This window comes from Hylobates moloch, unplaced genomic scaffold (genome assembly GCF_009828535.3).
Source record: "Hylobates moloch isolate HMO894 unplaced genomic scaffold, HMol_V3 SCAFFOLD_6, whole genome shotgun sequence".
In the NCBI taxonomy this organism is placed as follows: domain Eukaryota; kingdom Metazoa; phylum Chordata; class Mammalia; order Primates; family Hylobatidae; genus Hylobates; species Hylobates moloch.
Window position 1 is genome coordinate 66,000,632 of NW_026652281.1, and position 14,641 is coordinate 66,015,272.

Consider the following 14,641-nt stretch of genomic DNA (forward strand, 5'->3'; position numbering starts at 1 on the left):
ATCATGCCACTACTGCTGACCCTTATCCCCCACATCAGTAAGTCATAAGATGCAGGCAAGTTATACTCTCCCAGTCCTTGTTTTTTATTCCATTCTCTGAATTTTCTTAAGCTGCTGAATTTGGGACCCGTCATAATTGACATTCTTCACTCAGCCTTCTGGCTGTCATATGATTCAGTCCAGTGTTTTCTAACCCTTTTCCCATCATGACATACATAGAAATTCATATTTGAATAATAGGGTAAACTGGAGGGGATTTTGTAGTGTTTATATGAAACTTTGTATAAAACCTTAAATACATTTTCTTTATATTGTGTAATTATTACATTCAATCCTCATTCCTATCTCAGCTGTACGCAACCACTAATCTACTTTCTGTCTCTGTAGAGAATATTTATCACTTTTCTCCAAATGATGGAAATGCCTTTCTCATCATTAACCAGAATTTGGATAATTCAAACTTAAATTGTACTCTACAAGTGCCATCATTCAGTAAATCAAATAGATCTTCCTTTACTTTCATGGATAAATGTGATTTGAAAATTTCTTATGAAAATATGAATAAATTGTGAATACAAGTGAAATCATACATTTCAAACCAATAATGTATCTCTTCCTTATGTATACAAATGTTGCTCTACTTGTCTTAATAATTATTCTTTTCTATTCAGTGACACAGCCTAACCACAACTGTATCATTTTTAACCTCATATTTCCAAGATCAAATGTTTGTCTTAATTTTTGAATCCATAAACTTTATCAGTACATATGAATATATTATCGAAAGGTCCTGGCAATTTTCTATTAGGTTTATTTATTCATCTAATTAAACTATTTTTCAAGCCAAGAACTACCTTTTAACAAATATTCAAAGTAAGAACTGTTTACCAAAAAAGTTCCAGTTCTCCTTCTAGTTCCCAAACTTTTGACAAAACTTCTCCTTGGACATCTATTGCACTTTAGTATGAAACAGTGCAAAGCTGTACACATAAAACTGAAAACAGACATAAGTGAAGCAGCCTCAGTTGTAGTAGATTCTCCATTTAGACACATCAGAGTGTGGAACTCTTACACAGGAAAAGTATATTACACAAGAGTTTCTCTGTCAATAAAACATTGAATTATTTGAATCCTATTCAATGTCTTCACAATACCCTTGATGTGAAGCCATTACGCCTTTTTTTGCAGTCACCCATCAGTGTACAAACTCAAGCCTGGTTCCATACCTTATTTGTTTCAAAGTATGAATTTACTACCTTCAATATTTCATCCCCAGTAACTTGTTTTGGTACTTCTTTACAAAGAACTGATATTTCTTCAAGAATTTCTCTTTAGGAATCATAACTCGTACAGCAATTCAGCATTTTCTAATGTGTATAGATTCATCAATCTGAAATAAAACCTGACTCATTTGATAATAATCTGGATTAATGCTATCTTTATCCCATCCAATATAATGTCAATACATTCACTAGTATTATCTGAGAGTGCCACTTCTTCCTTTTCTTTACTGGCCTCAAACAATTTTCATACTAGGTGGTAAAATGAGGGCTTCTATCCTTGTTTGAGGCAGTTTGGCTTTAGCTTTTAATGGTGTGACCTTGTAACTGGTTTATTTAGCTTAATCTAACATTGTTGGAACCAATTTCAAAAAGAGCTTTGGTTTTTCTTGTTGCTTTGCAGAACTTTAAAATGTTCAAATCTTTTCCTGCTGAGTTTTTGTAGTGAGGTGCCAGTGCAGTTTGCTTGGCACCTTGTCTTCAACTCATAACTTCTCCTTGCCAGTAAGGCATTTAGGCTGAGGAAGAAAAAAGAGCTACTGAGCACATACATCCAAATTTGAGACGATTGTCATTTCATTACCTAACTAGTGACTAACTTTTTTGATACTGTGTTTGTTTTGTGAATATACTGGCTTTGTAGCTTTAATGAAAAGTTATTCAATAAGATTGAAAAGTAAGAACAATATCTGTAAAAAATAAGTCTTTTTTAAGTGTAAGGAACTAATGGGGCCTATAGGCTTTTTCAGCTACATAAAATCTATTTACAGAGTTAGGGAACTTTCTGCATTCATTAAAATGTTTTTAAAACAAATTTCATCAAAATTCATAAAAGTAATCATTTGTCTGTTTACTTCAAAAATTAAAACTTTGAAATATTCAAAAATATGTACAATACATATACTCATGTGTGATTTAAAATATTTTGATTAATTGATTTTCTCTCTTTTTTGAGACAGGGTCTCACTCTGTCACCTCAGCTAGAGTGCAGTGGCTCAATCACAGCTCACCACAGCCTCAACATCCTAAGCTCAAGCCATCCTCCCACCTCAGCCTTTTGAGTAGCTAGGGCTACAGGCGTGCACCACTGTGCTCAGGTAATTTTTAATTTTTTTTTTTTTTTTTTGAGACGGAGTCTCGCTCTGTCGCCCAGGCTGGAGTGCAGTGGCGCAATCTCAGCTCACTGCAAGCTCCGCCTCCCAGGTTCACGCCATTCTCCTGCCTCAGCCTCTCCGAGTAGCTGGGCTACAGGCGCCCACCACCACGCCTGGCTAATTTTGTTGTAATTTTAGTAGAGACGGGGTTTCACCGTGGTCTTGATCTCCTGACCTCGTGATCCGCCCGCCTCGGCCTCCCAAAGTGCTGGGATTACAAGCGTGAGCCACCGCGCCCGGCCAATTTTTAATTTTTTTGTAGAGAAGAGGTCACACTACGTTGCCCAGGCTGGTCTGAAATTCCTGGGCTCAAGTGATCCTCCCACCTTGACATCCCACAGTGCAGGGATTACATGCATGAACCACCATGCCCTGCCAATAAATTTATTTATTTATTTATTTATTTATTTATTTATTTTTCTGAGATGGAGTCTTGCTCTGTTGCCCAGGCTAGAGTGCAGAGGTGTGATCTCAGCTCACTGCAAACTCCGCCTCCTGGGTTCAAGCGATTCTCCTGCCTCAGCCTCTTGAGTAGCTGGCATTACAGGCACCTACCACCACACTCGGCTAATTTTTGTATTTTTAGTAGGGACAGGGTTTCACCATCTTGACCAGGGTGGTCTCGAACTCCTGACCTCATGATCCACCCGCCTTGGCCTCCCAAAGTGCTGGGATTACAGGCGTGAGCTACCGCACCCAGCACCGATAAATTTATTTTCTAAGCTAAAAAGCCTTTTAATGAATCAGCTTAATTAAATTTCATTGAATTATTACTTGATTTTTAGAAATAAAAGTATTTTTTAATTCCCAAAAACAAATAATAAACCATTATGAAATTCTATCAAGAATGTAACTTTGGCTAATTATTAACACCAAAGGCAAAAACTAAGTCAGTCAAGAAGTAACAAAATCAGTGTTTGACTTAACAACACCTAGTATCAGAAAGTGGTAATACCAGCAATAAAAATAATTATACATATGTTCTAAGTCAGCAAAACTATAAAATAATAATAGGAAACAAAATTGAAATAAAATACAAATATTATACATGCATTAAAAAACAAAATTTTAAAAGATGAAAGCAACTCCAATATCCATTAACAGAAGAATGGATAAACAAAATGTGGCATGCATATACAATGTTATTTGATCTTAAAAAAGAAGGAAATTCTGATACACGCTGCAACATGAATGAACCGTGAAGGCATTATGCTAAGTGAAATAAGCCAGGCACAAAAGGACAAATATATGAATCCATTTATATGAGTTACTGAAAGTAGTCAAATTCACAGAGACAGAAAGTAGAATGGTGGTTGCCAGGGGCTGGAGGAAATGGGAATGAGGAGTAGTTGTTTCATAGGTACAAAGTTTCAGTGGGGAAAATGGAGAGTTCTGGAAAAGGATGGTGCTGATGGTTACATAGCAATGTGAATGTACTTAATGCCACTGAGCTGTGTACATTTAAAAATTGTTAAGACAGTGAGTTGTCATGTTTTTTACCAAAATTAAAATTTTTTTTTAAATTTTAAGTAGTTACAATGGTGAGTTTTAAGTTATATATATCTTACCATAATCTTAAAAAATAAAATTACTGATGATGACAAGTTTATCAGAAATGTGTAATCAAATGTACTGGGATGATTCAAAGTTCAAGGTCAGGTGCAGATAATACCTGGTACTGCTACTACAGAGAATTTTCAGGGCACAGGTGCTACACCTAAAGCTTTTTAGTCCAAAATAATTAGTGAATCTAGGCTGTTTACATAGGAAGTCCTTCAAATACTACTCAAGTATTTCAACTACTATAAGTTTCTGTACAAAACACTATTAATTATGACCATCAGCATACTGAGTCCACTTATAGCCTGTTTGTGGCACAGTAATATGTCATGGCATAATTAAGAAGCTCTGATCTCATCCCCAACTTTCAGCTTTCTCCCTGATCAGCCGCCTATCTCCCCCAGGCTCAGCACATTCTTAGACCATCATCTGGGTAAATCTCATCCTAGTTCAACCATGGATTGGGACCTCTGTTTCTTGAATGCTATACTGAAGGACATTTCCCTTCTAGCACACCCCACCCTCATAAGCAGAACCCATAGAGTAGCTACAAAAAAGCTAATGCATCATAAGCAGCCTTAATAGAAGCAATATCTGGAACAAGGTGAATTATATGACCTTCTAACTCTAAACCTCTATTTCTATGACTTATGTACATTTTTATGACCCTATGTTATATAACACATTAATCTCAGCTTTATATTCTGATTGCTTGTCCGGGTATCAGCAATGAATAAAATACATAGCAAAAAGGCATGCCTCATGATTTTTAGTAGCACTAAGCTATCCGAGGTAAAACTGAGAAGTAAATGAAACTTGTCATTCATGCTTTCCCATTCCTACCTTCACTTTTTATCAAGACCCACATAATGCCCCATGGCAGTCCAAAGTTCCTGACTATCTTACATTACCTTTCAAAAAGTACACAACTCAATTTTCTCTGTTCTTTCCTTTCCTCCACCTAAAAACCTGTCCCAATTTTTAAAATCTCAATTTGGCAACAGCTCACCTCCTTCAGACATAAACCCTGCTTAGACTTGCTAATTTTCATACGAGAATGTCAACACCAACTCCACTCAGTGGTCACTAGAGCATATGGACCTGCCCTTAACAGAAAACACAGAATATCTCTACTTCAGGTTCTGCCACCCAGCCCTTAGCTTATTAACCATTCAGGGTCATCAAGCTGTTTTCTTACAGTACTGGAATTATAAATTATGGCCTTTTTTCTTTAGTCAAACTTCAATACGTAATGTTATGTTATAGGGCAAAGGGACAAAAATCAACACTTGAAAATCTTATCCTAGACCAAATGCTTTTCAAACCATCTGTGGTGAAAGATCAGGATTTTATTTCCAATCTGTCATAGACATATTTTTGTGAAAAACACTAAAAATGAATTACGAAAAAAATGAAATTAAAAAATCCAAAACATACAAATTACAAGCCTCAATTCTTTTATTAAACAGACATAGAAATTACTCTGTCGAACTGCTTAAAATTTTTAGTCACTAATTTTCCATTTCTGTACTGAACTCCTTGCACTGGTACCAGTGTAGGCCACGCTTTGAGTAATGCTGCCTTAGAATACAGCCTTTATCCCAACCCAAATATCTACCTCTAAACTGTCAAGAGAGTCGAACAATCCATCTCGGAAAGAAGCTGGAAGACACAAAATAGTATATTCTATGGTTAGTGAAAGAGCCACTTGGGATACATACACATCTGCCATCTATACATTTCTAATGCATAGAAGCTGATCCTTTTTCATAAACTACTCACCAATCTAACACACTTTGAGGTTTATGAGAGTAATAGGGCTGCAGTCTCATATATGTCTTTTACTTTGAAACCTGTCAGTTTTTTTAGGCAAGTTAAAACCCCTATTCTGGTTCTTGGTTATTTACATAATAAACAGCCATTTAAATGCACATGCACTACACCCTTGTGAAGTCAGCAGGAGGTGAACATGAAGATCTGAGACCAAACTTCTCTATGTGTGCAAAGCATGTCTCCATTGTGCAATCGCTCTACAAATAAGAAATAAACACTGGGTTTATAAGACTTGGAAGAAAAGGTTTATGGCTTTGACTGTTTTCCATTACTGGAAAATTTACATGCTGAAAAGTAGCAAAAACCAGTGCAAAAGAATAAACAGCGGGTGCACTTCAAGGGCTTGTTTCTTTCAAGAATCAGGAGCAAAAGTGGGTTTTATTAGCTGTTTCATTAAGTTTTACTTTGAAGAAAAACAAACAGTGAAAGCATATGTGCAACATCTGATGAAAAAGGATTTTATTCCAAACAGTCTCTGTACAAAACTCATTAATGTAACATTAAATGTGAAGACTTGTCTAGCAATTTAAGAATAATTTTACTCATTTTAGTTTATTTATAATTTCTGACACAGTTTATTTAATGTTTTCTAAACTTTAAATCACCACGTATACTAAACTAATATATTAAATCTGTCTTTTCAATGACATTTTGCAATAAATATCTACAGCATCTGTTAAAGACAATTAGTATATAAATCTGTATCAAATTTAACACCTAAAGTAGGATAATACAGCTGGATATTGATAACTTGAAACACTCATGATTACATGTGTTTTTAAAAAGTACACGCAAACTTAAAAAAATCTAAATATATGTGCTACTATAATCTAGTATCTGAAATCTAAGCACCCAATATAATACTCAAAGTATTAAATAAAAGTTTTTTTTTTCCTTAGAACAAATTTAGGCATGCTGGATAGTCATCATATTCCCACTGGAAGAATCTGCCCAATTACTACTTTCTTGTTTCAATACTACACATTGGTAAGAGGCAACTAAAGTTTGCCGGGGCAGGGGGGAGCATTGAGAAGAAAAATAAATATATATACATACATATATATATATATTTTGTGTGTGTGTATATATACATATTCCAGTTCCATTGTGTTGGCTACATAATAATGGTATGGAATAGATAAAACTTCAGCTTCTAACTTAGTTAATGAATATTCAAATATTAAACTATAGGTTAGGAGTTAAGACAATAGTCTTTGGAGGCAGACACACCTTAGTTCCAGTCTTGACCCTGCCTCCAACATAAATACTATGTAACCTTGGACAAATCATTTACTTTCTCTAAGCCTATATGCCTTGTCTGAAGTAGAAATAATAATGGCTTACTCACAGAGATATTGTGGGGTTAAATTAAATGAGATATATGTAAATAATAGCACAGTTAATGGTGCTTTGAAAATGGACTTTCCTTTTTAAAAAAAAAAAAGACTACTGGTTGGGCATGGTGATTCACACCTGTAATCCCAGCACTTTGGGATGCTGAGGCAGGAGGATCACCTCATGTCAGGAGTTGGAGACCAGCCTGGGCAACATGGTGAAACTTCGTCTCTACTCAAAATACAAAAACTAGACGGGCATTGTGGGTACCTGTAATCCCAGCTACTCAGGAGGCTGAGGCAGGAGAATTGCTTGAACCTGGGAGGTGGAGGTTGCAGTGAGCTGAAATTGTGCCACTGCACTCCAGCCTGGGTGACAGAGCGAGACTCCGTCTCAAAAAAAAAAAGTACTCATTTTAATCAAAGTAATACACCACATATTTTAAAAACTAAACATGCATTAAAATGCATATTTACATCCAGTCCTCTGTATCAGCAAGTTCTGCATCCATGGATTCAACCAACTTCAGATAAAAAAAATTTTTTTTTTTTTTGAGATGGTGTCTCACTCTGTTGCCCAGGCTGGAGTGTAATGGCGTGATCCCGGTTCACCGCAACCTCTGCCTCCAGAGTTCAAGCAATTCTCCTGCCTCAGCCTTCCGAGTAGCTGGGACTACAGGCGCCCGCCACCATGCTCGGCTAATTTTTATATTTTTAATAGAGATGGGGTCTCAACATGTTGGCCAGGATGGTCTCAATCTCTTGACCTCGTGATCCACCCGCCTTAGCCTCCCAAAGTGCTGGGATTACAGCCGTGAGCCACTGCGCCCAGCCATGCCCAGCTAATTTTTGTATTTTTAGTAGAGACAGGGTTTCACCATGTTGGCCAGGCTGGTCTCAAACTCCTGACCTCATGATCCACCCGCCTCAGCTTCCCAAAGTGCTGGGATTACAGGTGTGAGCCATCGCGTCCGGCTGATAAAATATTTTTAAACTACATCTGCTTTGAACATGTACAGACTTTTTTTCTTGTCATTATTCCCTAAACTATACAGTATAACAATTATTTACATAGCATTTATACTGTATCAGGTATTATAAGCAATCTAGAGATGATTTAAAGTACACAGGAGGATGTGCATGGGTTATACGCAACTATTAAACCATTTTATATCAGGGACGTTAGTATCTGCAGATTTTGGTATGGGAAGGTAGTCCTGGATCCAATCTCCCAGGGATACTGAGGAATGACTATATAACAAAAGTCAGCAGCCCCTCATTCACCCCTCCACATACCCTGGTCAGCCTATCCAGATGCAACCACTTGCAACTTTCCTTGTTTCTTCTACTATTCAATACCAAATTCCATACATTTTATCTACATCTTTTTCTTGATACAACAAATTTAGACATTACCTACTGAATTATTGTGGAGATTATATATATTCTAATTCAGCATGACCCCTGAATTTAAAAACCAGGGTTATTAAAAAAATGACTTCTGTTAAACTCATACACTGGAAAGAATACATCTATAAAAGAAGTAATCTCTATTTTAGGAACCTAAGTAATACAAATCAATTGTAAGGTGTTTACTAAAGGACCTCTACTCCTCAGAGTACAAACATGAAATGGTTTTATTTTTTCCAATAATTGTCCTTAACATTCCTATGTGGAATCCCCTTTTGTACCTGGTAATTGTGGCAGACTGATTTCATTAATGACCTCAATTTTTCTCTCCCTATATCCATGCCCTTTGGTATTGCCTTCTCGCAATAACTCTGAATGTGGCCCCTTTGAAAAGTTCAAGTAGAGGTCTAAAAAAGTACTTGAGTGTTTCTACTTTCTCTCTTCAGACCCTTACCACTACCATGAGAACAAGCTCAGGCTGGCCTGCCAGAACATGGAACCAAGCAGAATCATCCCAACTGAGGTCATCCTAGATAAGCCAGCCCCCAGCCAACCCTCAGTTGACAGCATATGCATAAGCAAGCCCTGTGCACATCAGCTGAACTTGTCACAGATCAGCAAAACTGTCCAGTCAATTTGCAGACTTCTGAGAAATAATAAATGGTTGTTTTAAGTCACTAAGTTTGGAATGGTTTATTATGCAGCAATATCTCACCGATATATTAGGGATGCTTAAAAACAACTTGGTCCCAGTCCATAACTTTTTAGATGCTTCCAGTTATTAGAACTCTATCCTCTCCAGATAATTAAGACTCAATCCTACTATTAGTTTTGTTACTCGGAAGACTTCAGTCTCAGAATCAATTTGAAGCCCTTTTCTCCCTGTAGTTCAACCCATAACCTCAGCAGCTTGAATAAGCTTCTCAAAATGAAGTATGCTCTTATTCAGAAAAGCCTCCTGCCCCTCACTACTTCTTCTAGGAGCCCATGGCTTGAAAACTGGAAGGAGGAAGGAGGGACATCAACTGGTTTAACTGGATGCAGTCACAGTCCTCTTCTTGTTTGCTGTTGCTTCTGTGACACTGCCTGGGTGTCAATATCTCTCCACGTGGCAGATACACAGCTGCTAACTCCTCCATGGGGTGACTGCATGGGCGCTTCAGAGGCGCCTGCAGGGAGACCAACCCCTGGCACAGTTCCCTAATCCAGGCAGTCACCATCCCCCTCTACAACTGCTGAGGTCCCTTTACCTATCAGCCTTCTAGAACAGGACAAGAGATAAAATAGGTCAAGCCTGGCTACTCTCTGAAGCGATCATATTAAACAGGTTAAACACTATCCCCTCCATAGCCCCACTATTGTTCTCAACTCCCTGTACCTCTGCTCAGGCAGAAAAGAGCAGAAGAGCAAATCAGCAGCTAAGCAAATACCCAACTAAGCAATGAAATGACCACTCCTCCCTCCCTCCCCATCTGTAGGTACCCCAAACTCATTACAAGTGGTTATTTGAAGAGGGAAGAGAGGCATTGGGAAGAGAGAGAATGGTTTTTCATTAAGAACACTGCACTCCCCCTTTGCTGAAACTCATTCTCATATTGGGGTGGAGGTTCTCAGTTCTTCAGGAATGGTTCCCCAGGGCAGTCTCTGTAGGCAGATTTCTGGCCCCAGTGGCTAGTAGATTATTCATAGCAATCCAAATATAGAAAATTAGTTACTTAGAGTCTTTTTTCTTCAGCTTGAGGCTTTAGCTGCAATTCTGGAACAAGATAAAAAGGTCCCACTCAACACACTGTTACATGGTTATTTTTAAATCTAAAATATGCATTAAATTCTACTATACTGCATATCATTGTAGAAAAAAATCCATTTTTACTGAAATGCTGGTTTTATTAAAAAGACTGCCCTGAAGAGGTTATTTGAATTATATTTATTAACTTTTTATGTAAATGTTATGGTGTTTTCATGGATCCTAATTCATCAATTAAGGGATAAAAAAGGAATACTGTCTTGTTTTTTAATTTCTCAAAATTTTTCAAATAAAACTTTTGTCTAATAAAATTCTTCAGACAAATTGTGAATTTTATTTTTTTCTGGAAAATCAGATATTCACTCATTCATTTAACAAAACTTTTTGTGCTTACTATATACTCAGAGATATTCTAGTTGCTTTGGGCATATTAGCAAATAAAACAAAGATTCCTACCTTCACAGATTGGGCAGAGAAAGAGAGATATTAAACAATAAACATAATAAATAAGTAAATTAAATAGTATGTAAGAAGACGAAAATAACAGTATGAAAAAAAGTAGAGTAGGAAAAGGGAAGCAGGAGTGCCAGAGTGAGGCTGTCAGATAGGCAAGCCAGTGGCTAGCAGATGGTTTGAAATGTTGCACAGGGCGGGCAGGGAGGCCTCATTAAGGAGGTGGCATGTGAGCAACCACACAAAGGACCTGGATGACTTAGCTATATCTGGAAGAAGAGTGTTCTAAACAGAGGGGCCAGTCAGTTCAGAGGCCCCAGGGTGGCAGTGTTGGTCTGGAGTGTTTAAAGAACAGCAAGGTCAGAGTGCCTGGACAGTTGTGATGAAAGAAAGAAAAATAGAAGGTGAAGTCAGGGGAGTAAGAAAGTGGAGAAGGAAGCAAATTGCACAGTTTATGGTGTATTGTAAATATTTTGGCTTTTAATCTGAGTTGAGAAGTGACACAATCTGACTTGTATTTTAAGAGTTATGTCATAGGAAGGCAAGAGTGAAAACAGTCAGATCATTAGGAAGGTAATCCTAGTAAGAGTTGATGATAGTTTACACCAGGGTGGTAGCAGAGAAGATGATGACAGATGGTATGATTCTGGATATTATGAAAAGGGAACAAGCAGGATTTCCTAATGGATTAGATGTGGGGTGTAAAAAAAATAAAGGAGTTAAAGATAGCTCCAGTAGCTTGAGCAACTGGAAAGATGGAGTTGTCATCAATTCAAAGAGGGCTGGTTTGGGTGGTAGTAGGTGAGTAAGTTTGGGAGTGGGGAGACTAGAAGTTTAATTTTGGACATGTTAGCTTCGGGATCTAAGTGAATCTATCAAAGTAGAAGCGTCAAGTAAGAAGTTGGCCTTAAGGGAGAGACATCTGGGCAGAGGATGTACATTTAGGAGTAACTGGCATTTGGATGGAATTTAAATGATGAGACCTCCATGGTCATGAGACTAGCTAGAGATGAGAATAAGACATAGGACTGCTCATGGGCACTAATATTATGAGACTGTGAGGAAAAAAGAAAGAAAAAACAAAGGAGACTGAAAAGGAATAAAGAGTAATATAGAAGGTGAACTAAGAGAGTAAGGACACCAATTGAAGAAAGTATATCAAGGAGGAAAGAATGATCAATCCTGTCAAGTGATGCTAGAAGATCAAATAATTTACCTGTGAGTTTAGCAGCCTAGATATCACTGGTAACATTAATAATAATATTGGACCCAATGGATCATTCCATAAGAAAAGAAATTTTACTACTTAAATTCTTCTAAAACAAATAGTTTTTGTTAAGCATTTGACAAAATCGAGCATCCCTTTATGATTAAAACCCTCAGCAAAATCAGCATAGAAGGGACATATCTTAAGGTAAAAAAGCTATCTATAACAAACCCACAGCCAACATTATACTGAATAAGGAAAAGTTGAAAGCATTCCCCCTGAGAATTGGAATAAGACAAGGATGCCCACTTTCATCACTTCTATTTAACATAGTACTGAAAGTCCTAGTCAGAGCAATCAGACAAGAGAAAGAAATAAAGGGCATCCAAATCAGTAAAGAGGACGTCAAACTGTCACTGTTTGCTAAGGACATGATCGTATACCCTAAAGACTCATCCAAAAAGCTCCTAGAACTGGTAAATGAATTCAGCAAAGTTTCAGGATACAAAATCAACATACACAAATCAACAGCTCTGCTATACACCAACAGCACCCAAGCTGAGAATCAAATCAAAAACTCAACCCCTTTTACAATAGCCGCAAAAACAAAAGAGATAAAATACTTAGGAATACGCTTAACCAAGGAGGTGAAAGACCTCTACAAGGAAAACTATAAAACACTGCTGAAATAAATCATAGACAACACAAACAAGTGGAAACACATCCCACACTCATGGAGGGGTTGAATCGATATTGTAAAAATGACCAAACTGCTGGGGCCAGGCACGGTGGCTCACGCCTGTAATCCAGGCACTGTGGGAGGCTGAGGTGCGCAGATCACGAGGTCAGGAGCTTGAGACCATCCTCGCTAACACGGTGAAACCCTGTCTCTACTAAAAAAATACAAAAAATTAGCCAGGCGTGGTGGCGGGTGCCTATAGTCCCAGCTACTTGGGAGGCTGAGGCAAGAGAATGGTGTGAACTTGGGAGGCAGAGCTTGTGGTGAGCTGAGGCCACGCCACTGCACTTCAGCCTGGGCAACAGAGCAAGACTCCATCTCAAAAAAAAAAAAAAAAAGAAAAGAAAAGAAAGAAAGAAAATGACCATACTGCCAAAAGCAATCTACAAATTCAGTGCAATTCCCATCAAAATACCACCATCATTCTTTATAGAACTAGAAAATAACAATCCTAAAATTCATATGGAACCAAAAAAGAGCCTACATAGCTAAAGCAAGACTAAACAGAAAGAACAAATCTGGATGCATTACATTACTTGACTTCAAACTATACTATAAAGCCACAGTCACCAAAAGAGCATGGAACTCGTAAAAAATAAGCCTATAGACCAATGGAACAGCATAGAGAACCCAGAAATAAAGCCAAATACTTAGAGTCAACTGATCTCCAACAAAGCAAACAAAATAAAGTGGGGAAAGGACACTCTATTCAACAAACGGTGCTGGGATAATCAGCAAGCCACATGTAAAAGAATCAAAGTAGATCCTCACCTCTCTCTCACCTTATACAAAAATCAACTAAAGATGGATCAAAGACTTAAATCCAAGACCTGAAAGCATAAAAAATTCCAGAACACTGGAAAAACTCTTCTAGACAATGGCTTAGACAAAGATTTAATGACCAAGAACCCAAAAGAAAATGCAACAAAAACAAAGATAAATAGATGAGACAATTTAAAAAGCTTATGCACAGCAAAAGAAATAATCAGCAGAGTAAACAGACAACCTACAGACTGGGAGAAAATTTTCACAATCTATCCAAAACCCCATCTGTACGTCACCATCATCAAAGACCAAGGGTAGATAAAACCACGAAGATGGGGAAAACACAGAGCAGAAAAACTGAAAATTCTGAAAATCAGAGCGCCTCTCCTCCAAAGCAACACAGCTCCTCACCAGCAATGGAACAAAGCTGGACAGAGAATGACTTTGACGAGTTGAGAGAAGAAGTCTTCAGACGATCAAACTTCTCTGAGCTAAAGGAGGAAGTTCAAAGCCATCACAAAGAAGCTAAAAACCTTGAAAAAAGATTAGACAAACGACTAACTAGAATAACAAATGTAGGGAAGTCCTTAAATGACCTGATGGAGCTGAAAACCATGGCACAAGAACTACGTGACCAATGCACAAGCTTCAGTAGCCCATTTGATCAACTGGAAGAAAGGGTATCAGTGATGGAAGATCAAATGAATGAAATGAAGCCAGAAGATAAGTTTAGAGAAAAAAGAACAAAAAGAAACGAACAAATCCTCCAAGAAATGTGGGACTATGTGAAAAGACCAAATCTATGTCTGATTGGTGTACCTGAAAGTGACAGGGAGAATGGAACCAACTTGGAAAACACTCTTCAGGATATTATCCAGGAGAACCTCCCCAACCTAACAAGGCAGGCCAACATTCAAATTCAGGAAATACAGAGAATGCCACAAAGATACTCTTTGAGAAGAGCAACTCTAAGACACATAATTGTTAGATTCACCAAAGTTGAAATGAAGGAAAAAATATTAAGGGCAGCCAGAGAGAAAGGTTGGGTTACCCACAAAGGGAAGCCCATCAGACTAACAGCGGATCTCTCGGCAGAAACTCTACAAGCCAGAAGAGAGTGGGGGCCAATATTCAACATTCTTTTTTTTTTTTTTTTTTT

The 14,641-nt window shown here is 37.7% G+C and overlaps 1 protein-coding gene across 11 annotated transcripts in view; it reads right to left on the reverse strand.

Annotated features, from left to right (window-relative positions):
- Positions 1-14,641, reverse strand: part of ATG10 (autophagy related 10) — a 424,208-nt gene that overhangs the window by 246,585 nt on the left and 162,982 nt on the right. The window contains exon 2 of one of the 11 annotated variants that reach the window (XM_058440749.1): positions 5,613-5,656. The exons of the other annotated variants lie outside the window; for them this stretch is intronic. Coding sequence (XP_058296732.1) covers positions 5,613-5,656 — 44 coding nt within the window. The remainder of the gene's footprint in view (positions 1-5,612; positions 5,657-14,641) is intronic. 11 annotated transcript variants of the gene reach the window in all.